Here is a 23405-nt window from a genome sequence, read left to right as displayed (position 1 = left end):
AAAATATCCATTAAAAATAATAAAAAAAATCTCTGTCCCCTCTTCTGCAATATTTCCTGTGCCTTGGCTGTGGAAGATAATTTGTGGATATGTCTTTTGAGATTGGGCTCCAAATTGCTGGTCTAGTTATGCTAGCTAGGAAATGGAAACAATATACATGTGCTTTGGTTGAGGAATGGATAATGAGAGTGTTGTACATATACATTATAGAATATTGTAAAATATACTAGAATATTTGTTTGTAAAGAAAAATGAAATCTTTAACTTTTCAAGTAAAGGTATGGAACTAGAAAAGATCATATTCAATGAACTAACCTAGGTCCAGAAAGACAAATGTTGCATATTCTTCTCTTTGGAGGCTCCTAGCTCAAAATCTTCAGATATAAGTTTAATCTTCCTCCTCAAAAGGAAACATCTCTTTGCAATAGCAAAACCAACTACCGAAAAAAAAATAAGATCAGAACATACTAACCTTTTGGCACTGCCTCTGTTTCCATCTGTTTTCTTAGCTGTGAATTGCAGGACTATAGTCAAGACACATTTCTTTCCCTGTGTGCACTGGCTAAGTCAATAGAGGACTTCTATCTTCTTTGAAGACATATCTCCAGAGTTTTGAATTTATCCCAATTATAATGCTGTTAGGAGTTTGTAATGATAGAATGAATACAAAGGTGTTTTGACAGAAAGCTTCATATTTATCTCTTCATTTATTTATTACAAAGGCTACACGTTGACATTTTTGCCTTCAACAAAGAAGTTTTCTGAAGATGTGTTCAAAGTTATTCGTTCATGTCTTCTAGGACCCTGCTAGACTTTTAGTCTTCTGTTCATTTGTGTAACTAACAAAAGAACTTTGTGTATGATCATTCATGAATGCAAATAAAGCTACTTAGGTGTGAGTAGCTTGTGTGTGCAAATTTTTCTACCATATACTTCCATGTATGCTTGAAGTAGGACCCAGATAAATGTAACTACTCCAGGAGGATGCTACTGTTTTATCAATCAATTCAATGCAGGTTTTTTTTTATTTTGACCCTGTAGGTAAAGGCATTATTGAAAAAGCAGAAAAATTAGTTCATATCTGTAAAACCAAGAAAAATGTCTTCAAAAGATGTTATGTTAAAGAGGAATAAACCTAAGACTCACAGTCTTAGGTTTTGTGAGCAACTTTGACCTTCATGTTTCTCAAATTGCTCAACACTAGATTCAGTAGAGGGGTAATGATGGTGTAGATCATTTAGATGAGCCTGGCCTGCCCCAGCGAACACTGGGGCACAGGATAATGGATGATGACCACAATGGGGTGGGAAGTATGGGTTACAAAGGCCTTCTTTTGACCTTCAGCTGAAGCAAACTTTTTTTAAATTATTGGATATTTTATTTATTAACATTTCAGATACTGTCCTCTTTCCTTATTTCCCCTCTCTAGAACACTCCTATCTAATCCCCTTCCTCCTTTTTGCTTTTATACCATTTTAATTACATGCAAGTATTATTAAGGTCAGTTCTAGTTTGAGAAACTAGCAATATAATAGATGCATATAGTCAGGAACAGCAAGACAATAAACACAAATAGTCAAAGAACACACAAGGCAATAAACAAAATTCTGTGAACATTCCATGATCACTGTTTCTAAGGGCTTATCAGGATGACCAAAATATCTGAGTCAACTTCCCTGTCTTAGCCCAAAGTCATTTTCATGTCTGAAGCCCATTTCCTTGTTCTAGCATAAAATTTAGAATCCTGCCTGAAATTACTTCTTTGTTCTAGCCTAATATTTAGATTCCTGACTGAAATTACTTCTTTGTTTTAGCCTAATATTTAGATTCCTGCCTAAAATTACTTCTTTGTTTTATCCTAAGATTTAGATTCCTGCCTGAAATTATCTCTTTGTCCTAGTGTACTGTCAGATTCCTGCCTGAAGCCCACTTCCTTGTCCTTGGCCAATGTCATATTCCTGCCAAGTAGCCCAGTTCCTTGTCCTTGGCCCCTGTCAGATTCTTGCCAAGCAGCCCCAAAAGTTCTCCACCTCTCCCCCTTTTTGATTTCATAAACAAGACTGAGCCTGTCTTAGGTGGTTCTGACAAGAAATTTAGATAAGCATTTGGAAGAAAGGATTGATGCTCTTTATCCTATTCAAATTATTGGAAGGAGGGTCAGAGTTTAAGAGTGAGAAGCCATCTCGAATGTTATGCCTAATACCATTGGGTTCATGTTAGTTCTAAAATTTACAGTGGTAGTCATTATAATTAGGAAAAACTTGAAAGACATTTGCAGTGTATTTGGCATAATTCTAACAACTCTCTGGATGTTTTAACTTTGCATAGTGAGATTATGAATTTTAAGAATGCTGCTTTGCTGAGTGTTGATGAGGTAGATACTGCTGATAAAATTAACCATGGCCTGAGATCAGTATTTCTATTTTGGTCAAGCTTCAAGAATGGCATATATAGCTTGATCGTGCTAGCCCTTTTTGTCCTGGGAATACTTTTATTCCTGCCCATAGTGTTAAAGCTTGTATTTAACAATATCAACATTTTCGCAGCCAAAGTACATGGATTAAACCTGAAAATGGACCCCCAGACAGAGTTATTAAATTAATAGGCTGGAAAGCCAAGGATGGGTAAGATTCTGCACAGAGCCTTACCAAGATAAGACAGAAGTGTATTGCATTTGATAATGCGTATTCCATGATGGGTAAGAAAGGCATTCTTGTCAACTGAGGCAATCTTAAGGATGGCAAAAATAATAACAACTTAAGGAATGAAAATGAGGCCCATGTGTGAGACATAGACACAGAAAAAAAAGCTTATGATCTCATTGGTAATTATGCAGAACAGCTTTAGCAGGGGTCTCAAATTGCAGAAGAAGTAAACAACAAAACCATCATAGAAGGCCAGACCAAACACTGATATAGCTTGGATAATAACCAGGCTGAAGCCAGGAACCCAGATGCCAAGAGGATACAGGCTTTCCTACGCATGATGATATTGAATACCTTAAGTAATTGCAAATGGCCACATAACTCTTATAACTCACTACTATGCTAATAAATCAGCTGTCGATGCCAAACGTTAGATAAAAAACAATCTGGGTTATACAGCGTTGGGTATCTGTGGCCTGGTGAGGATTAAGGAAGCCAAAGAACACACAAGGAATGGTGGCAATGGTATAGCAAGCCTAAGAGATGGAGATCATGCTCAGAAAAAAAGTACATAGGTGTATGGAGATGATGCTCCACAGGAATGATTGTCACAGTGATCACACAGCAACATCTAGAATCCTTCAATGATCAGCTTTTGCTGATCAACGTGTGCAGATTGTTGCAAGCATGTAAAGTTCTCACCACTGCTTCAGTTTCTACTTTTTTGTTTTAAAACACTTATGTTTACCATATAGTTTCCCATTGCTTTCATGTTTACTCAGGCTTTTGCAACTCTCCATTGGGGTTAATTTTAGGACTGGCATGAATGAATTTCATTGTATATATATGAGACCAACATTTGCTGATGGGCTCTATGCTATGGTCCATCACCCAGAAGAGGACCTGGGTGACACTGAGGAATGTTCCCTTAATAATGGCTAATATTCAGTTCTGTGTGTATGCCTTTCTTAGTTCAAGTCCTCCCAGGTAAACTTATACCTTATGAAACTTATACCTTATTAGTTGTTTATCCAGAACCAAAGCACACATCAGAGTTCTGATGGTTGTCTCTATTCACTCCCAAATGAGTGGACCACAATAAGCCAGTGTATCTACAGATTTTATTCAGCCTCCACTGAAAATAAAGACTGATTCCTCTGAAACCAAAACACTATTTGGCAGAGAAAATTCAAAGCAACAAGAACAAAAAATTCTACTCCCAGAACTATGTGGGTAAAAAAATTGGTGGCTGACCATTTAATATTGGCTAACCAACAGGAGGTCTCTTTCCTGAAGAACACCACTTTTACCACCCTACGTATTCACTGGTTATCTGTGGTTTTTATATAGGATTGATGTCTCTTGAGATTTGCCCCTTGTGCATTAGCATGCCTGTTGTTGTCACCCTTTCCTTCTTAGGGAGCCACACTGTTGAGACTTCACATGTATAGCTTCCATAATATTTTTAGAAGAAATAATCTCACATTAAAAGTCATGTTTCTATCATCCATCATGATCAAGTAGGTTTTATCCCAGGAATGCAGGGATGGTTCAATATTCGGAAATCCATCAATATAATCCACTATATAAACAAACTCAAAGAAAAAATAAACACATGATCATCTCACTAGATGCTGAGAAAGCATTTGACAAAATTCAAAATCCCTTCATGGTAAAAATCTTGGAAATATCAGGATTCAAGGACCATACCTAAACATAATAAAAGCAATATACAGCAAGCCAGAAGCCAACATCAAACGAAATGGAGAGAAACTTGAAGGAATCCCACTAAATTCAGAGATTAGACAAGGCTGTCCTCTCTCTTCCTACCTATTCAAAATAGTACTGGAAGTACTAGCCAGAGCAATTAGACAACAAAAGGAGATCAAAGGGATACAAATAGGATAGAAAGAAGTCAAAATTTCAATATGTGCAGATAATAAGACAGTATACTTAAGTGACCCCAAAACTTCCACCAGAGAACGCTTAAACCTGATAAACAACTTCAGCAAAGTGGCTGGATATAAAATCAACTCAAAAAAAAAAATCAGTAGCCTTCCTCTACTCAAAGGATAAACAGGCTGAGAAAGAAATTAAGGAAATGACACCCTTCACAATAGTCACAAATAATATAAAATACCTTGGTGTGAATCTAACCAAGCAAGTGAAAAATCTGAATGACAGGACTTTTGATTCTCTAAATAAAGAAACTGTAGAAGATCTCAGAAGATGGAAAGATCTCTCATGCTCATGGATTGGCAGGATCAATATAGTAAAAATAGCCATCTTGCCAAAAGCAATCTACAGATTCAATGCAATCCCCATTAAAATCTCAACTCAATTCTTCACAGAGATAGAAAAGGAAATTCTCAAATTCATTTGGAATAACAAAAAACCCAGGATAGCAAAAACTATTCTCAACAATAAAAGAACTTCTGGAGGAATCACCATCCCTGACCTCAAGCTGTACTACAGAGCAATAGTGATAAAAACTGAACGGTATTGGAACAGAGACAGGCAGGAAGATCGATGGAATAGAATTGAAGACCCAGAAATGAACCCACATGCCTATGGTCACTTGATCTTTGACAAAGGAGCTAAAACTGTCCAGTGGAAAAAGGACAGCATTTTCAACAAATGGTGCTGGTTCAACTGGAGGACAACATGTAGAAGAATGAAAATTGATCCATTCTTATCTCTTGTACAAAGCTCAAGTCTAAGTGGATAAAGGACCTCCACATAAAACCAGATACACTGAAACTAATAGAAGAGTAGGTGGGAAAGAACCTGGAATACTTGGGCACAGGGGAAAGTTCTGAACAGAACAGCAATGGCTTATGCTCTAAGATCAAGAACTGACAAATGGGTCTTCATAAAATTGCAAAGTTTCTGTAAGGTAAAGGAAACTGTCAATAGGGCAAATGGCAACCAACAAATTGGAAAAAGATCTTTACCAATCCTACATCTGATAGAGGGCTAATATCCAATATACACAAAGAACTCAAGAAATTAGACTCCAGACAACCAAATAACCCTATTAAAAAATGGGGTATAGAGCTTAACAAAGAATTTTCAACTGAGGAAACTCGAATGGCCGAGAAGCACCTAAAGAAATGTTTAGTAGCCTTAGTTGTCAGGGAAACGCAAATCAATACAACCCTGAGAATCCATCTCATACCAGTCAGAATGGCTAAGATTAAAAAGTCAGGTGATAGTAGATGCTGGCGAGGGTGTGGAGAAAGAGGAACACTCCTCCATTGTTGGTGGGACTGCAAGATGGTGCAACCACTTTGGAAATCAGTCTGGCCTGGTGGTTCCTCAGAAAATTGGACATAGCATTACCTGAGGACGCAGCTATACCACTCCTGGGCATATACCCAGAAGATGCTGTAACATATAACAAGGACATGTGCTCAACTATGTTCATAGAAGCCTTATTTATAATATCCAGAAGCTGGAAAGAACCCAGACGTCTTTCAACAAAGGAATGGATACAGAAAATGTGATACATTTACACAATGGAGTATTACTCATCTATCAAAAACAATGAATTAGAGAAATTCCTAGGTAAATGGATGGAACTGGAAAATATCATCCCAAGTGAGGTAAGGCAATCACAAAAGAACACACATGGTATTCACTCACTGATTATTGGATATTAGCCCAGAACCTTGAAATACCCAAGATTCAACCCACAGGCCACATTAAGTTTGTGAAGAAGGAAGACCAAAGTGTGGGTGCTTTGGTCCTTCTTAGAAGGAGCAACAAAAGACTCAAGGGAGCAAATATGAAGACAAAGTGTGGAACAGAAACTGAAGGAGGGGCCGTCTGAAGACCATTCCACCTGAGTATCCATCCCATGTGCAATCACCAAAGGTAGATGCTGATGTGGAAGTCAGGAAGTGCATGCTGATAAGAGCCTGATATGGATGTCTCCTCAGAGGTCTGCAAGAGTCTGACATATTCAGAGGCAGATGCTCACAGCTAGCCATCGAACTGATCATAGGGTTCCCAATGGAGGAGTTAGAGTGAAGACTGTTGGAGCTGAAAGGGTTTGTGGCTCCATGAGGATAGCAACAATAACAACCAACCAGAGCTCCCAGGGTCTAAACCACTAGCCTGGGAGCACTTAGGGAGGGATCCATGGCTCCAACTATATATGTAAGGGAGGAGGGCCCTGTCGGCCATAGGTGGGAGAAGAGATCCTTGGTCTTATGAAGGCTGGATGCCCCAGTGTGTGTGTGTGTGGGGGGGGAGAATATGAGGGCGGGGAGGTGGGAGTGTGGGAGTAGGTAGGGGTACATCCACAGAGAAGCAGGAGTAGGGGTGAGGGGATAGGGGGTTCCTGGGTGGGGGGGATGGGGTAAGGGGATAACATATGAAATGTAAATAAAACATCCAATAAAAAAAACTCAGGTAATAGCAGATGCTGGCAAGGATGTGAAGAAAGAGGAACACTCCTCCATTGTTGGTGGGGTTGCAAGCTGGTACAACCACTCTGAAAATCAGTTTGGTGGTTCCGCAGAAAATTGGACTTAGCATTATCTGAAGATCCAGCTATACCACTCCCAGGTATATAGCCAGAAGATGCTCCAACATATAACAAGGACATATGCTCCACTTTGTTCTTAGCACCATTATTTATAATAGCCAGAAGCTGGAAACAACCCAGATGTCCTTCAACAGAGGAATGGATACATAAATGTGGTACATTTACACAGTGGAGCATTACTAAGCTATTAAAAACAATGAATTCAAGAAATTCTTAGGCAAATGGATGGAACTAGAAAATACCATCCTGAGTGAGGTAACCCAATCACAAAAGAATACATATGGTATGCACTCACTGATAATTGGATATTAGCCCAAAAGCTTACAATACCCAAGATACAACTCACAGACCACATGAAGCTCATGAACAAGGAAGACCAAAGTGTGGGTGCTTTGGCCCTTCTTAGAAGGGGTAACAAAATTCTCATGGGAGCAAATATGGAAACAGCATGGGACAGAAACTGAAAGAGGGGTCATCTAGAAACTACTCTACCTGGGTATCCATCTCATGTGCATTCACCAAAGGTAGACACTGATGTGGATGCCAGGAAGTGCATGCTGACAGGAGCCTGATATAGCTGTCTCCTTAGATGTCTGCCAGAGCCTGAAATATACAGAGGTGGAAGCTCATAGCTAACCATTGACCTGATCATGGGGTTCCCAATGGAGGAGTTAGAGAGAAGACTGAAGGAGCTGAAAAGATTTGTGGTCCCATGAGGAGAGCAACAATAACAACCAACCAGAGCTCTCAGGACCTAAACCACCAGCCTGGGAGCTCATAGGGAGGGACCCATGGCTCCAGCTCTATATGTAGGGGATTACATCTGAAATGTAAATAAAATATCCAATAAAAATATTTTTTAAAAAAGGTAAGGATGGTTAAAAGATGATACAGATAACATTGTTGTGTGGATGTGGAGAGCCTGGGTTATTCCCACACTTCTTGTGTGAACAGAGAATAGTACAGACATGCCAACAAATACTAGACTACTTTTTGTTTTCTTATTTGTTTGTATGTTTCATTTTTACATTCTAAATGTTTACCACTTTCCTTGTCCCCAGTCTAAGAGTTTTTCTCTCCATCCTCCCTTACCTTTGCATCTGAAATGATGCTCTCCACCCTACCCCTTCACCTACCCACCCATCCCCAGATCATCTCCCCCCTCCCACAACTGCCTTCCTTGTGCAGAAAGTCTTTACTTAATTAGGAGCATCTTCTCCCACTGAGGCCAGACAAGGTAGTCCTCTGTTATATATGTGTCAGGGGCCACAGACCAGTAGCCCATGTACGCTCTTTGGATTGGTGGCTTGGTCCCTAAGAACTCCCAGGTGTCCAGGTTAGTTGATACTCTTGGTCTTCCTATGGGGTGGTAATCCACTTCAATTCTTCCCTTTAATCTTCCACAGGAGTCCCATACCTCAGTCCAATGGTTGGCTGTGAGTATGCATCTGTCTCAGTCAACTGCTGGTAGAGTTTCTCAGAGGACAGCCATGCTAGGCTCCCATCTGCAAGCATAACATGGCATAATGTCAGGGTTTGGTACCTGCCCATGTGGATAAGTCCCAAGTGATGCTGATCACTGGATGGCCTGTCTTTCACTTTCTGCTCCATTTTTGTCCCTGTATTTCTTTTAGTCAAGAATGATACCAGATCAAAATTTTTAAAGGTGGATTGGTGACCCCATCCCTCCATTGGGTGCCCTGTCTATCTACAGAGGTATTTTCTTCATATTCTATCTCCTCACTATTGGGCATTTTGATTAAGGTCACCCCCATTGAGTCCTGAAAGCATCTCACATTCCACTTCTCTGCAACTTTCTAGAGGTTCCCTCTATCCCCAAATACTAGCAGCTACATATCCCCCAACCAAAGAATGGATATAGAAAATGTGGTTCATTTCCACAATTTACTACTTGGCTATTTAAAAAAAAAAAGGTCATCATGAATTTTGCATTAAATGAGTGGAACTAGAAAATATCATCCTGAGTGAGGTAACCCAGAACCAAAAGTACATGAATGGTACATATTCACTGATAAGTGGATATTAGCCAAAAACTACCCAAGATATATGAGAATTTTAACAAGGAGGAAAGCTCAAGAGAGGATGATTCAATCCCACTTAGAAGGGGAAACAAAATCATGGGAGACAGAGGGAAGGAGGGACCTGGGTAGGACAGGGGAAAGTGACGAAAAAGGAGAGCAGGATCAGGTATGGGGTGAGACAGAAGAGAAGCCCAGAGGGACAGGAGAATGAACACTAGACAAATTTTAAAATACATATATTTAACATATAACCCAGTAGTTAATGAAAATTCTCAGGTTTTAAAGATATTTATTTTATCTTGCTTAGAAAGCAAAGGAAATTGACTTTAGAACAGATAGATTTGGTAGAATCTAGGTGTGTTGTTTACAGGATTCTTATTTAAAAACACATTTTTGTTTTTATTTTATTTTATGTGTATTCTGGTTTTGCTTGCATGTATGTCTGTATACTATGTGCATGCCTCTTGCCCTCAGAGGTCAGAAGAGGGTGTCAGATGCATTGAAACTGGAGTTGCTGTGAACCAGGATGTATGTGATGGAAACCAAACCTGGGTCTTCTGAAAGAATAGTAAATGCTCTTAACTAGTCAGCCAAGTTTAAAGGCCCTACCCACAGGATATTGATGTGTGAAAAATGGACAATATACACAGTTCATTTGTAATCAGGCAACCATTTATTCTGTATTAAATGGAGTTCTGTTTAGTAAAATATTTAAATATTTTAATATTTAGTAAATAATAAATAAAAAATTAGTGCTTTGATAAAAAAGTAATAATAATAATAAAATTCATGTTTCTCTGGCTCTTACACTCTTTCCAGCACTCTTGCATGATGTTACCTGAAGCTTAGATTGCATTAGTTGTATGGATCAGGTGGGACTGGATCAGGTAATCTGATTAGGTTGAATATTACAGGATCACTTGCGTTCTACACTGTAATTTTCTGTAATGCTCTCCATATGTTACAGAGTGCAGTTTTGTTTTGTTTTGTTTTGTTTTGTTTTGTTTTGTTTTGTTTTGTTTTATTTTGAAAGATAAGAACTACACTTAGCTGTGAATATAAGGACAAATAATGTGGAAACCATATGCATGTAATAGCATATGCCCTGATCACGTTATATCTAGATATTTAGAAATACATGACACATATACACACACAATTTATTTATTTAAATTTATTTATTTATTTATTTATTTAATGTGTGTGTGTGTGTGTGTGTGTGTGTGTGTGTGTGTGTACGTGTATGAGATGAAACAAAAATTTAGGAAAAATTGTTGGGCCAGGAATCTGAGAAAGTATATTGGAAGTAATCTATGCATGGTTGGATGAAGCAAAGTAAAAATTACATATTTGAATTTTGATTTTTAAAAATAAAAGTTTAATTAATCAATAAAATGTTTAGTTTAACTTTTGATTTTTAACAATGGATGAGAAATGCCCAAGATTAAATGTTTACAGACTCTTGATATTCCAATTTCAAACTCTAGATTTTCAATTAGTTCTTTGTTTTTAGTTAGCTTCTGTTTCTTAACAGAATGTAATGGTTGCCTATTACACTGTAATTAAATTTTATACATTTTTGCTTTCTTCTTGTCACCTTTAATAAATATTTTGTTAATTCTAACTTTTGATAATGTGCCCTGATACCTCAACATATGTATCAACTAGAATACAAGTTTTTAAAATTATGGCATAGAACCTGGTACAAATATACTGTACAATCCTATAGATAAAACTATTGTAAAAGGTCTAACTACACTTTAAAGGAAATACTCATAGAATAGAAGGAGGATACGGAATCTCCCGGAGACAGATATAGAGTTAAATAACGCTCAATTGAATTTAAAATTTTTACAATACAGTTATTCTCTATTTATTAAGTTTTTATTAAGTATTTATTAAGTGTAACATTCAAAGAACTGTTTTGAAACAAATGTTTAAACTTACATTGTACATCATTCCATTTAAAAGAGCCACAGTCACACTGAAGATTCACAAAACAAATACTTTGTCATAAGAGAAAATATTTAATGTTTGCCTTAAAGTGTACTGGAGTTTAAGTATATATTTATTACTCCTCATATGCCTTTCTCTTTTTTAAATAACTTTATTTAGAATAACTTTAATTTTTAATTTTTTTATTTTTTAACTAATTTTTATTTGCATTCCAGACACTGCTCCTCCCAGTCCCCATTTCCATGATTCCTCATGCCATTCTCCCTCCCTTTGCTTCTGAGAGGGTGCATTAATCCCCCCAACCCCTGTATACAGTTCAAACAGACTTATGCAATTTGGTTCTTTTTACCTTCTCAAACTTGGAGTAGAGAATCATCTTTACCTGAATTGTGCACACTGCTCATTCCATATATGTATTAATGCAGACATATATGTTACTTTTAAAGTTTATATGTTTACAGAACAAAAGGGGCAGACACCAAAGAATATAAAACAAATAGCCCAGCTTATTCTACCTTAAAGACTGACTCAAACACTGTTCCTTGAAAATGTCTAATGAACAACATCAGTACAACTAGCTAAGATCATGCAGTCTCACATACTGTTCTATTCAGGACTTCAGTTAAGCCCTGTATTTCCCCCTCACACAGATACTAGACAACAAACAGCTAGCTTTCCTATGTCTTGGCCAATGTCACAGTTTTCTTAGGGCCCCCCAAATATGCTGTTGATCCAATACATCTGGAAACAATCTAAACAGGATGACACCCTATTCTCAAGCATTGGGGGGGTGGTCGTTTGATGGGCTATGGGACTGATGGATGTTTGTCATCATTTAAAGGGGCATGGTCACAATTTGTTAATGGTCTTGGTCAGGGAGGAAAGAAAGTAAAGGATGTTGGATCCAAATATTTCTTTTCCTCTTTCTTTTTTGTCTTATTTATCATTTTTTCTCTCCTATCTAGAGGATGAGGAAGAAAATGAATGAGAAGAAAAGAGGGGGATACAGGAATGAAAGGATTAAAGGGTAGATTATTAAATCTACTTTTAGTCTAAAAAGCATTAACAGGCCAGGTATTTCATGTTTGGTATATATGTTGTATATTGATGCTAAATTAAAATTATATTTTGCTACAATATACTATATATATGTTTCAACTCTTGTTTTAGGTTCTGTACCTATGTAACTAATTTAAAATGCAATGTTAGGTTTTAGTCCTTTAAAGTTACTATTACAAACTGTTAAGGATAATTAAGAAAAGCAAGTTTGTAGTTAATCAAATAAACTTATAGTCATACTACATACTAGTTTAGCTAATTGCAGAAATAAACTTCATTTAGTCTCTTATAGATGCTTTCAAAGTTAAACAGAAAGTAAATAGCTAGAAACAAGCAATGTTTGCCTATTCAGATATACTATAGATAGTCTTCAGAAATCTCACAGATCTACAGAGTATGTCATTTACAGGTTTTTATTAACATAAGGCTTTTTAAACAATGAGACATGTCTGATCCTGGCAGCATCCCCAGATTACTTCAAAGAATATGATGGGTTTCAAAGCACCTCCATATGGAGTTTGCTTCATATGTGGCAAGCTAGCCACTGGGCAAGAAACTGACCTTGCCTCAACTGTAGACAGCATGCTGCCCAAGCTGTGTAAAAATAGGACACAAAGGAAATTGACTGTCAAGCTTTGCCAAGACAATGTACGCAAGTCTTTCAATATTCCTGCTTGCCGGGTGGTGGTAGCACACGCCTTTTATCCCAGCACTTGGGAGACAGAGGCAGGTGGATTTCTGAGTTCGAGGCCAGCCTGGTCTACAGAGTGAGTTCCAGGACAGCCAGGGCTATACAGAGAAACCCTGTCTCGAAAAACCAAAAAAAAAAAAAAAATCCTGCTTTACAGAAAAGTCTGTCAGACACACTTGGCCAGAAGGCCAAAACTTGATTTTCCAACATTACAGAGGAACCTTGTGTGATAGTCCAGGTATCTGGCAACCTCTGTGATTTCTATAGATTTGGAAGCTGCTTGCTCTTACACTTCCTGTTTACTCACATAGTAGTTATTCTTCTCTGGCCTCTGATGGAGTTGAAGACTAGATAGTTACCAACTTATAATTTAAAGTAATTTGTATATGATTTAAGAAAATGATTTAAGGTTCAAGAAGATGTTTTTAGGTTGATAAATCAAAGTTATGATAGGAAGGTACAGAATTTTGGACTCACCAAGATAGGATGAATAGCAAAGTACATAGTGCAAGGTTGTTCAATACATATGGACTGAACACTATGAACAGCAATTCTTTCCTGATAGTTTTCATAATCGTTCTTATTGTATATAGTTTGTTGTATTAGAGAAAGAACACACTATTGGACTGAGAGGGGGAGATATTAGAGTGATGCTTTTGTACACTGTATGTCTCTGTCCTGCTTTACCTGCTTAAGGTACCTTCTGATTGGTTAAAATAAAAATCCTATGTCCTGTATCAAAAGGCAGACTAGTAAGATGAATGTTCCAGACAGAGAGACGAACTCAGGGAAAGAGTCAGGTACAGGAAAATTTACCACCAAGATGCAGAGAAAGACAGAAGAATGAAACTGAAGAATGTTATCCAGCCATGTGACAGAACTTTAGTATAAATGCAATAACTGAGTTATGAGCTAGATGTGAATTAGCCTATCTTAAGGCCTAGACATTCATTGATAAAAATAAGTCTTAGTGTCATTGAGAGTAAGAGTGGGCATAGAAAGACCTACAGATACAGTCTCCTAATCCATAATTGGTTCTAAGCCATAGTATCATCAACCTGGGAAATGTATATAGAAATTGATTCTAAATTTGTCAGACAGAAGATAACATAAGCAACATGTCTTGATGTATGCACTTAGATATATATTCTGAGCTCAGTGCAGCTACTCAAGAAGATTAGAATAGCTCTGGCAACTTAAAAAGCTCATTAACTGAAATGTGGACTCACTTGTGGGAATCCTAGTAATGGCTGTTCCCTGAATACTATGGTTGAATATGTGTGAGGTAACTATCAAGAACTGCCTGAACCTACGGAAAGAGAAACCAGTGAGTTAAGAATCGAGTGGCAACAGGCACTTAGGAGATGTATAGAGTATATCTAGTTGAGGAGAAAATAGCAATACTAATTAGAGTTATTTGCTTGTAGAGCCTTTTGATGCTATTTAATTGATTGTGATATGCTGAATGAAAAAGACAGGAAATGGATTTGTGCAATGACAATAATTTTTAATCACTAGTAATGGTGAACTAAATTCTTACTTGAATTAAAATAATGGAGAAATATGACCTCTCACCTAAATCATGCCTTACAGTATGTTTGTATTCCCAGAATGCCTTGAGTGGCTATATCATCTTGAATATTTCATACAACATTGATGCAAACACATATTATAAGTGATTTTGTAGCCTTATCTAAAGAATAGTAAATATATTCATCAAAGTGGCAGGTATTTTTTAAAGATGTATATAATTTCAGAATATTACTGGTCAATGTTTCTGAACTGACACTTATCCATAGAAAACAAGGAGAGTTCTGCTTGAAGGTTCTTAAATGTCACAATAAGAAATGAAGTCTTAACTTTAATGTTTCTTACAATAACTACTTTACAATGAATTCAGCAATTCCCAATCATATTCAAGTTTATTTTCTGACTTCTAAATGTATCAAATGAGAGAGAGTTTGGCAATGTATTGCACAGTTATCACTTTAACTTATTTCCTGAGATAGCCATGATGTATGAGCAAGATACAGAATGAGAAAAACCTCTGAAATTAGTCCAGTATAAACAACTCTATCACTAACATCTTATGACATAGTATTCCATACTTACATGTGTTTCAAGAATATATTCAAAGAAGACAGGACCACCTCTTTGTTTAAGCTCTCTACTCTGAAAATTGAAAGAGACAATTATGATTCTCCATACTATGAGTTGAACACTATTCTATCAGGCTTCCCCAGGAGGCTCACAACTGCAACCCCTGAAGATTTTGATGAAAAGCCACATTTTCCACAGATAATCACTTTCTGATAAATGACTCTTGGGCCCATGCTGGGTAAAGCCAGGTCTCTGGACCATGTGTGTTAAGATTGCCATGAGAGATTAGCTATTGGGGTCTCAACTATTCAGGGTTATCACTTTATCTTCCGCCATAGCTCTAGCTCCAAAGCACTCTCACTGCACAACAGCCATCATTCCCTCATTGCCTTTCCAAGTCCTGAACTGCCAGTCTTTGTTCCACTGCTTTATGTTTCTATTGCAAATTTACATATGACTGAGTCATCACATCATAGAAGCTTTCCTAACTCAACATATTCCTGAAGTTGTGCAAAGCCTTGTGCATCCTCAGTTTCATGAACTCCATATAATCACTTTCTCATGTTCTTCTTACACATTTGGGGCTGATTCATGTCTTGGAACGAGTTTCCATTAATTCTTCAATTCTTTTGCTCATCTTCTCTTCCTCTACCTTAAATTTCCGTCCCTATTTCATTGAGTTGACTGACATATGTCTTAATATCCAAGCTCAAACTTTATGACTCAGTAAAATACTGAAAGATACTTTCTGTGACCTACATGTCCCTTATAATATGCCCTTCTAGTGATACAATTATGAATTTATTTATTTCCAATTTGCCTGCTTGTGCAGGCAGTGTATACAATTAACAACACCATCTCATAAATCCTGCCTATAGTCTACTTCACAACGCAAGAGTCTTAGAGAGAGCACTCTCTGGATAAAGGAGGGAAACCTTCCCTGGTAATGGCATAAATGCCTTGTCTAGTGACCAGTCAGTTTGTACAAGGGCTGCAAATATCTAGAAAATGTTCTATTTTAAAATTTGTACAAACATAGTGACAGCTTAACTACAGCTTGTTATGACTCAATGCTAGATATCTATCTCTGTGGAAGCAAACACCATTACTGGTTTTGTGGTGATAGTATTCCCAGCTAAGATACTGCCTTGCACTTGAGTGGATGCTCAATAATATGTTTATTCAATAAATGGGAAAAACAGCCTCAGACATAGAATAACAGATAATTAATTCCTTTGGCTTGTTTATTCTGGGTTCGTTGGTTTGCTAACAAAACACATTTCAGTTTCTAAGATACAGGCTGTTCTCGTGAGTCACTAACCAAAACCAAGGAGTTTCACTCTACTAATTGCCCAAATTCCTAAGGATGCCCCTGAGATAGGGTGTCACACTAGGTCTCTGGTGCCCTCTGTGCCCAGGAGTGATTCTCAAGGGAATTCTTCAGAGTACTCGAGTTAATAGATCTGTTTCCTTTTCTGGATAAACCCAGACAGAATTCTTAGAGTTAGGGTTTCCAGAGCTTTTATCTCTGAGAGAAAGACTTTCCGAGGCTAGCAAAGTCAAAGTTTAGCCTGGAAATTGACACTACATTATGAAACTCCTTCTGACACTCTGGAAATGCTTACCTGCTTGCCTTAGAATTTTAAACTTAGTCCACTCTGACTTTTTCAAGCAACCTATCCCAGGTCTTTCTTTTTTAAATTGCAGACACAGCAGCTCCGTAAGAAAAATTCTGTGATTTCCATTTCTAGTTTTCAAGAAGTAAGTGTTGAAACAAAAATTAAAATAAAAATCAGAAGAGAATTGGCTTTTAAATTTTCTGATTTTCATCTACTTAACCCTCTCTTGTTCTAATGATTTTCTTGATATTAAAGTTTCAAACTTTCTTGATAACTTTCAGACTGGCTGCTTGAGTCCTAAGTGAAATATAGTATTCTTGCTGGTTTCATTTTAAATGATAGAAGAATCGCTGAAAGTCAAGGCAAAGACTATAAATAAGACTGCTATTATAATATACGTATATGTGTATATGTATGTAAGTATATATTTGTATATATATATATACACATATATATGTATACATATATGTCTGTGTATGATGAATCAAATATATACATACATATATATGCATGTGTGTGTGTGTTAAGTAAATATATACTATTTCAGTGTTTTTGTGTACTTGGAATAATGGTCAAAAAAGGAACACCATTCTTCCCTGAACCTTTCCCTTCTTTCAGATACTAAAAGCTGTGTTACACCGTGTAAGCCTCATTAAGTCTTTCACTGTGACCCTTCACAGGGAATATACAAATTAACACCTAACAAGATAATTTAGAACTTTTTATTTCAACTTCTACAATCATATTTATACTTACAGAAGGATGTATTGCTTCACATTTCCTCCATGATATCTTCTTTAAAAGGTAATAGTAGTGATTACTTCTGAAGGTATTCATTACAACTTTACATTAGTACAAAATAATTTTAGCTATAAGTAAAGAACAGGTGAAGAAATTTAGACACTTGAATCATTGTACTATATATTTGTCTCATTCCAGTTTCAGAATGACTTAATAGGAAAGACTATGGTCACTGTTCTCACATTAGACACTAGAGAGACTCTCTGTATTTCCATTCAGATACATTGATCGTTATCTTTATTGGTCTTCTTTGTTAATAATCACAGACCTAGCTGCAATAATTTCCTGGCCTCAGTGTTCTGTCCATCATTCCCACAATGGAGACTGAAGTTTTTATTTCATGATAGTTTTTTTTCTTTTCTTATTTTTATTTATTTATTTTTTTTTACCAGCAGAAGTTTTGGTCAGGACATACAGGCTTCAGAAGTAGCTCTTTGACATCTGTGATATTGACAACCCTTTTGTCCTTCTTGAAGTCATTTCTTTGCATGCCCACTATGTAGCTACTTGTGCAGAAAATAGAAGCTCTTCTAGGCTAAAATCCATTTCTCCTATCATTTTAGAAATGGAGCTATTTACCTAAATGTGGACTGGGACCTGAAAAAAAATCAAGAGCCATTTGTGTGTGCCTACTGAAGAATAAATGACAAGCCAACGTTTTCATCATCTGGCTTTCTCTATACTATCCCTTTGTGCCCATTCTCTCAGGCAGCCTTCCAGTTTCTCCACTTATGAGTGCTGTAGACATTATTGCTTCCTGCCTATCTATATATCCTGCAGTGTCTCGTGCTTGTATACCTGCAATGTCCCTAAAGGTAGGAATCCTATGCTCTACTTCTCATAACCCTGAACTTCTGAAATCCAGGTTTTTACTTAATTACTGTGTCCTGGTTGTGGGTACCTGAGGCAGAGCTTCTGTAGACATCCAATCAAAGGATGAGTCTCTTCCTGCAGACTGGAAGTACTCAGAAACATTCTGTCATTCACTGGTTCATGTAACAATACTTGTCAAAAGCCTAAAAGAAGCCAAATATTGGGTTGGTTCTGGATCTCTAGAACTAAGTATAAGCTCTGTATTCTAATAGCTCACATGAATGTCAGATCCTTAAAAGCGGGAACAGGTGTATCTCTGACTCTTTTACTTTCTCTTGGGCCTCTTTTCCTCCTACTGAGTTGCCTTGTCCAGCACTGATATGAGGGCTTTGTCTTAACTGATTGTATCTTGCTTTGTCCTGTTTGGTTGTTCTTGCAAGTCTGCTTCTTTCTGTAGAGGAAATGGAAGGGGAATGGATCTAGGAAAAAGATGATGGTGGAAGAAGGGAGTAGCGGGGGGAGGAACTGTAGATGAGAGGGATATATAAATGGAAAATATTAGGATACTAGCCTTAAGGAGATTATTTTTTAATCCCCACCTATGATGTAATACATATATTTTATCATTCAGCACTCATTTTTTCCCTTGCTAGGATTGCTTTGCCCTGTGTTAGCACCACACTATTTTAATTATATTCTGACATCACCCTAAGTACTGATATACGAAAGATAAAACTTTTCCTTGACTGCTCCTGGGATTTGATTTTGTGCATAAATATTAGTATTAGTTGTTAACCCAGAAAACATGTAATTAAAAATAACCAACTAGAAACTTTTTAAGTGACTTGGATTGACTCCAGAGATCAATTTTGGACTAGATAAAATAGTGACAGATTGTCTTAGTATTCATAAATATAACTCTTTATTTCAACTTCCTTAGTATGATTCATTAAGGTTTTGGAATTTTTTTATAAAGGTCTTTATTCATGAATACTTGATATTTTTTTGAAATGATGATAAATGATACACTCTCTAGATTTACATTTTGGCATCAATTTGTTAAATGCAGAAGAGAAGGGAAGTTTCACATAGGAAGTTTTATGCCAAACACCTTGCTAAGTTCTCTTAATAATTCTGATAACTTATCAGTATCATCTTTTGAATTTTCTATAAATGCAATCTATAAGTAAACTGACCCATATTATTTCTTCTTTCTCAATCTTGGAATCTTTAATTTCTTTTACTTACCTTACAAGGATGGCTGGAATATCCAATATAATGTTGAACAGAAGTAGATAAAGCCATCACACTTATCTTGTTCTTAATCGTGAAGAAAACCCTTCAATACTTTGGCATCAAGTGTGATGGTGACTACAGGATTGCTGCCTGTCTTTATCAGTTTAGAGAAAATATTTTATTCTCAGCTTTCTACAGGTTCTCCTCAAGTGCAAATATTGAAAAAAATTAAAAGCCTATGTTACTAGCAATTCAAATAATCATATGACATTTTCATTTTTAAATACTTTTTTGGGAAACATACAACCAGATTCTTAATTTTTAATGAATTTTCCATTCAAAACAAACTTTTATCCTTTATTCACTTTATATACTGATAGATTCAATTTAATATCTCATGCAAGAATTTGTTATCTATATTTAAGAGGCAGATTGGTTTAGTAGTGTTTTCTACGTCAATGTAACATTAAAATTTTACTAATATCTGTATTTTGAATTAAATTTCTTATTTTTTCTTCTGATTGCTTTTCTTTTGTTTTAGAGATTATGATTACTGCATTTTTCTCTTTTCTTTCCTAATTCCAAGACTTCCCATATACTCTTTCTTTATCACTCTATATAATATTAGGTTTTATGTATACTTTCATTGACACAATTTCATTTAACACCAATTTATGTACTCTTATATGGAGAAGATTATTTCCCTCAACATTCCACCATTGCCTGTGGTTTTTTATATGTGACTGAAGCCTGTGACCTACTCCCATTTATTTTGATATTTCCATTGGTTTCATCCATATACATATCATATTTGCACAGCCATCTTGGTAAGACCTTATGTGTGTAGATTCTGACATTATTAAATGAAAAAAAAATAAGATCTCCCAGCAAACTTCCTGATCCTCTGCCCCATCTTCTGGGATGTTCCCTGTCATTTTTTTAGTTATTGGTCCCTTGAGAAGTTCATATAATATGTTTTGTTCATTTTCATCCCTCCCAAACTGCTCTTAGATATCCCAGTTCCTTACTCATCCAAATTTATAACCATTTTTAACACAGTGTCCAATTTGTGTTAGCCATATATTCTTACATATGTGGCCTTCCACTGAAGCATGGTCAAGTAACCAGGAACAAAATTAAGTCTCAAAGAAACTGACTCTTCCTCTCCCAGAATATAATAATTTCTAATAACTGCATGCTTGATGTGGGATTTCATATCTGTATTGCTATCCCTCCCTTCTCTGCATTGAGGTTTGATCCAAGCTTGCACAGAGTTTGTGCATGTAACCATTGCTCTGATTTATGTGCAGCTGTCCTACTGTGTCTACAGTACACTGTTTCCCTGTGTTCATTGACCACCTCTGCCTCTTCCTGACTTCTTCCAAATAGTTCCTAGTAATCATCATGAGTTCATGTAACCATGGCTTAGAATGCCAAACGTTGACTTTTTTCAACCTATTTTCTTTATATTTTCCAATTTGGTTACATTTTACTCTAAGAATGTAGCTATCTTCTTAATGATAATCTAATTTTAAGACATTTTTACGATTGATTTCATGGACCATTAAGCATTCATTCCTACAAAGTACCATGATGTACTTGAAAAGAACTTGCTTTAAATCAAGTTCTTAATTAAAGCTAATTAAATTGTACTTTTATTTGTATCCCAGGGATCCAGTCTATCATTTCTGAAGGATGCATTGATTTCTTTTTAAAGATAGGCTACCTCTGTGTAGCTCTGTTGGTCCTGGAACTCACAATTTGACTAGTCTGGCCTCCAACTCAGATACCTGCCTGCCTCTGCCTCCCAATGATTGGATTAAAGGCATGCACCAACACTACATAGCCTTGGGTGTTTGTTTGTTTGTTTTGTTTTTGTTTGTTTGTTTGTTTTGTTTCCTTCATTTGTGTGTGTATGCTATATGTGCAGGCATGTGTGAACATGTGTCCATGCGTGGTGTCCAGATGCCAACTCAGCTGTAGTTCTTTAAATGTCATCCACTTTCATTTGCTTGGTTTTGTTGTTGTTGTTATTGAGTTTTTGTTTGTTTGTTTGTTTTGTTTTTTTGTTTTTTGAGGCAGGATTTCTCTGTATGTCCCTGTCTGTCCTGCTCACTCTGTAGACCATGGCTGGCCTTGAACTCAGAAATACGCCTGCCTCTGCCTCCCAAGTGCTGGGATTAAATGCATGAACCCTGACTGCCCAGCCATTTGTTTGTTTTTTAAACATTATACTGCAGAGTCTTTCATTGGGTTGGAACTAACTGAGGCTAGTCTGCCTGGCCAGTGAGCACCAAGGATATGTTTCTCTATACCTCCCCAGTGCGGGGATTACAAACACAGACCACCATGCCTGAATCTTATTAATGTATTTTTAAAATGTAAGTTTTAGTGATTAAATTCAGGGGGTCATGCGTGGGAGACAAGGACTTTATGGACTGAAATTCATATGGATCTACCCAGGGAGTTTTGAACTGAGTCCCTGCTGTACTCAAGTTTTCTCACCAGTGTACAGGTCAGGGTCATCTCTTTACTAAGACCTTCTCTTTAGATTTCAGATGTAAGGTCCCCAATGAAGAGAACCAACTTCACAGAGGTAAGAGTGTTTGTTTTCCAAGGTTTCTCCAATTTCCAAGAAAATCAGCTCACACTCTTCGTTGTCTTCTTTGTCCTATACATCCTGACTCTGACTGGCAATTTCATCATTGTGACCATTATCCGCATTGACCACCGCCTTCACACACCCATGTATTTCTTCTTAAGTGTTCTCTCAACTTCAGAGACTTTCTATTCTCTGGTTATCATCCCACGCATGCTTGGTAGCCTTGTGGGTCTGAGCCAATCCATCTCCCTGGAGTGCTGTGGGATTCAGCTATTTTTTTTCCTTGGATTTGGAATCATCAACTGTCTCCTGCTAGCAGTCATGGGTTATGATCGCTCTGTGGCCATTTGCAACCCTCTTCGCTATAACATCATCATGAATTGGAGGGTGTGTGTCATTCTGGCATCTTCAGTCTGTGTCACAGGATTCTTGTTTGCTCTAGTTCAAGCTGTGTCCATATTCAGGCTGCCATTTTGCAAGACACTGATTGAACATTTCTTCTGTGATGTCCGACCAATTTTAGATCTGGCCTGTACAGTGCCAGTCTTCAATACCATCTTGACATTACTTCTCACCTTCATGGTCATCACAGCCCCTGCAACTTTTCTATTTGTCTCCTATGTCCTTATTATTTCCACCATTCTCAAGATTGCCTCAGCTGAAGGCCGGAAAAAAACTTTTGCCACATGTGCCTCCCACCTCACTGTGGTCATCATCCACTATGGCTGTGCCTCTATTGCCTACTTCAAGCCCAAGTCAGATAACAGTAAAGACCAAGACCAGCTGATCTCAGTGACTTACACTGTAATAACACCTCTACTAAACCCTGTTGTATATAGTCTGAGAAACAAAGAAGTCCAGGATGCTCTGCGAAAAGTGTTGTGTAGGAAATACCTATCTTAGTTGCTGATTTCTCTCCAAATAATTTCTTCTTTTTCATATAGAACCTGATAGGTTAAGGTATAAAGCCAGGGTTTTATATGATTAGAAGTCTCACACATCATAGCCAGGGCCAGGGCCAGGGCAAAAGTGAAGCTGGAAGTAGGCCTCTAATAATTGAGTTTCATTTCCTCAACCTCTTTGTTAACATAATAAAAACACAGGTCACTTCCAAGACCTGTGCATAGAGAGTCATTGGCCCTACTCCAGAAGATAATTACAAGGTCAAAGTATGATCTTATGTTCCTTTCAAGCTTAAATTTAAAGGGACCCATCTATTTCTTGCTGAATTATAACCACACATTAAACACTACTCAATGGAATATTCTAATACAAATTAGATACTTGAA

General features: G+C 37.0%; 1 protein-coding gene and 1 pseudogene across 1 annotated transcript; one reads left to right on the top strand and one right to left on the bottom strand.

Moving 5' to 3' along the window:
* Positions 1-1150: 1150 nt before the first annotated feature.
* On the bottom strand, positions 1151-8808 carry LOC114636563 (annotated as a pseudogene).
* A 7774-nt stretch (positions 8809-16582) lies between these two features.
* On the top strand, positions 16583-23102 carry LOC114636564 (olfactory receptor 10J1-like). The gene is made up of 2 exons (XM_028784639.1): positions 16583-16806; positions 22066-23102. Exon 2 carries the CDS (start codon positions 22087-22089, stop codon positions 23017-23019), a length of 933 nt encoding a protein of 310 aa, XP_028640472.1. The 5' UTR covers positions 16583-16806; positions 22066-22086; the 3' UTR covers positions 23020-23102.
* Positions 23103-23405: the final 303 nt, after the last annotated feature.

This window comes from Grammomys surdaster, unplaced genomic scaffold (genome assembly GCF_004785775.1).
Source record: "Grammomys surdaster isolate TR1022 unplaced genomic scaffold, NIH_TR_1.0 124525, whole genome shotgun sequence".
Taxonomy (NCBI): Eukaryota; Metazoa; Chordata; class Mammalia; order Rodentia; family Muridae; genus Grammomys; species Grammomys surdaster.
This window is presented reverse-complemented; position numbering and strand designations above follow the sequence as displayed.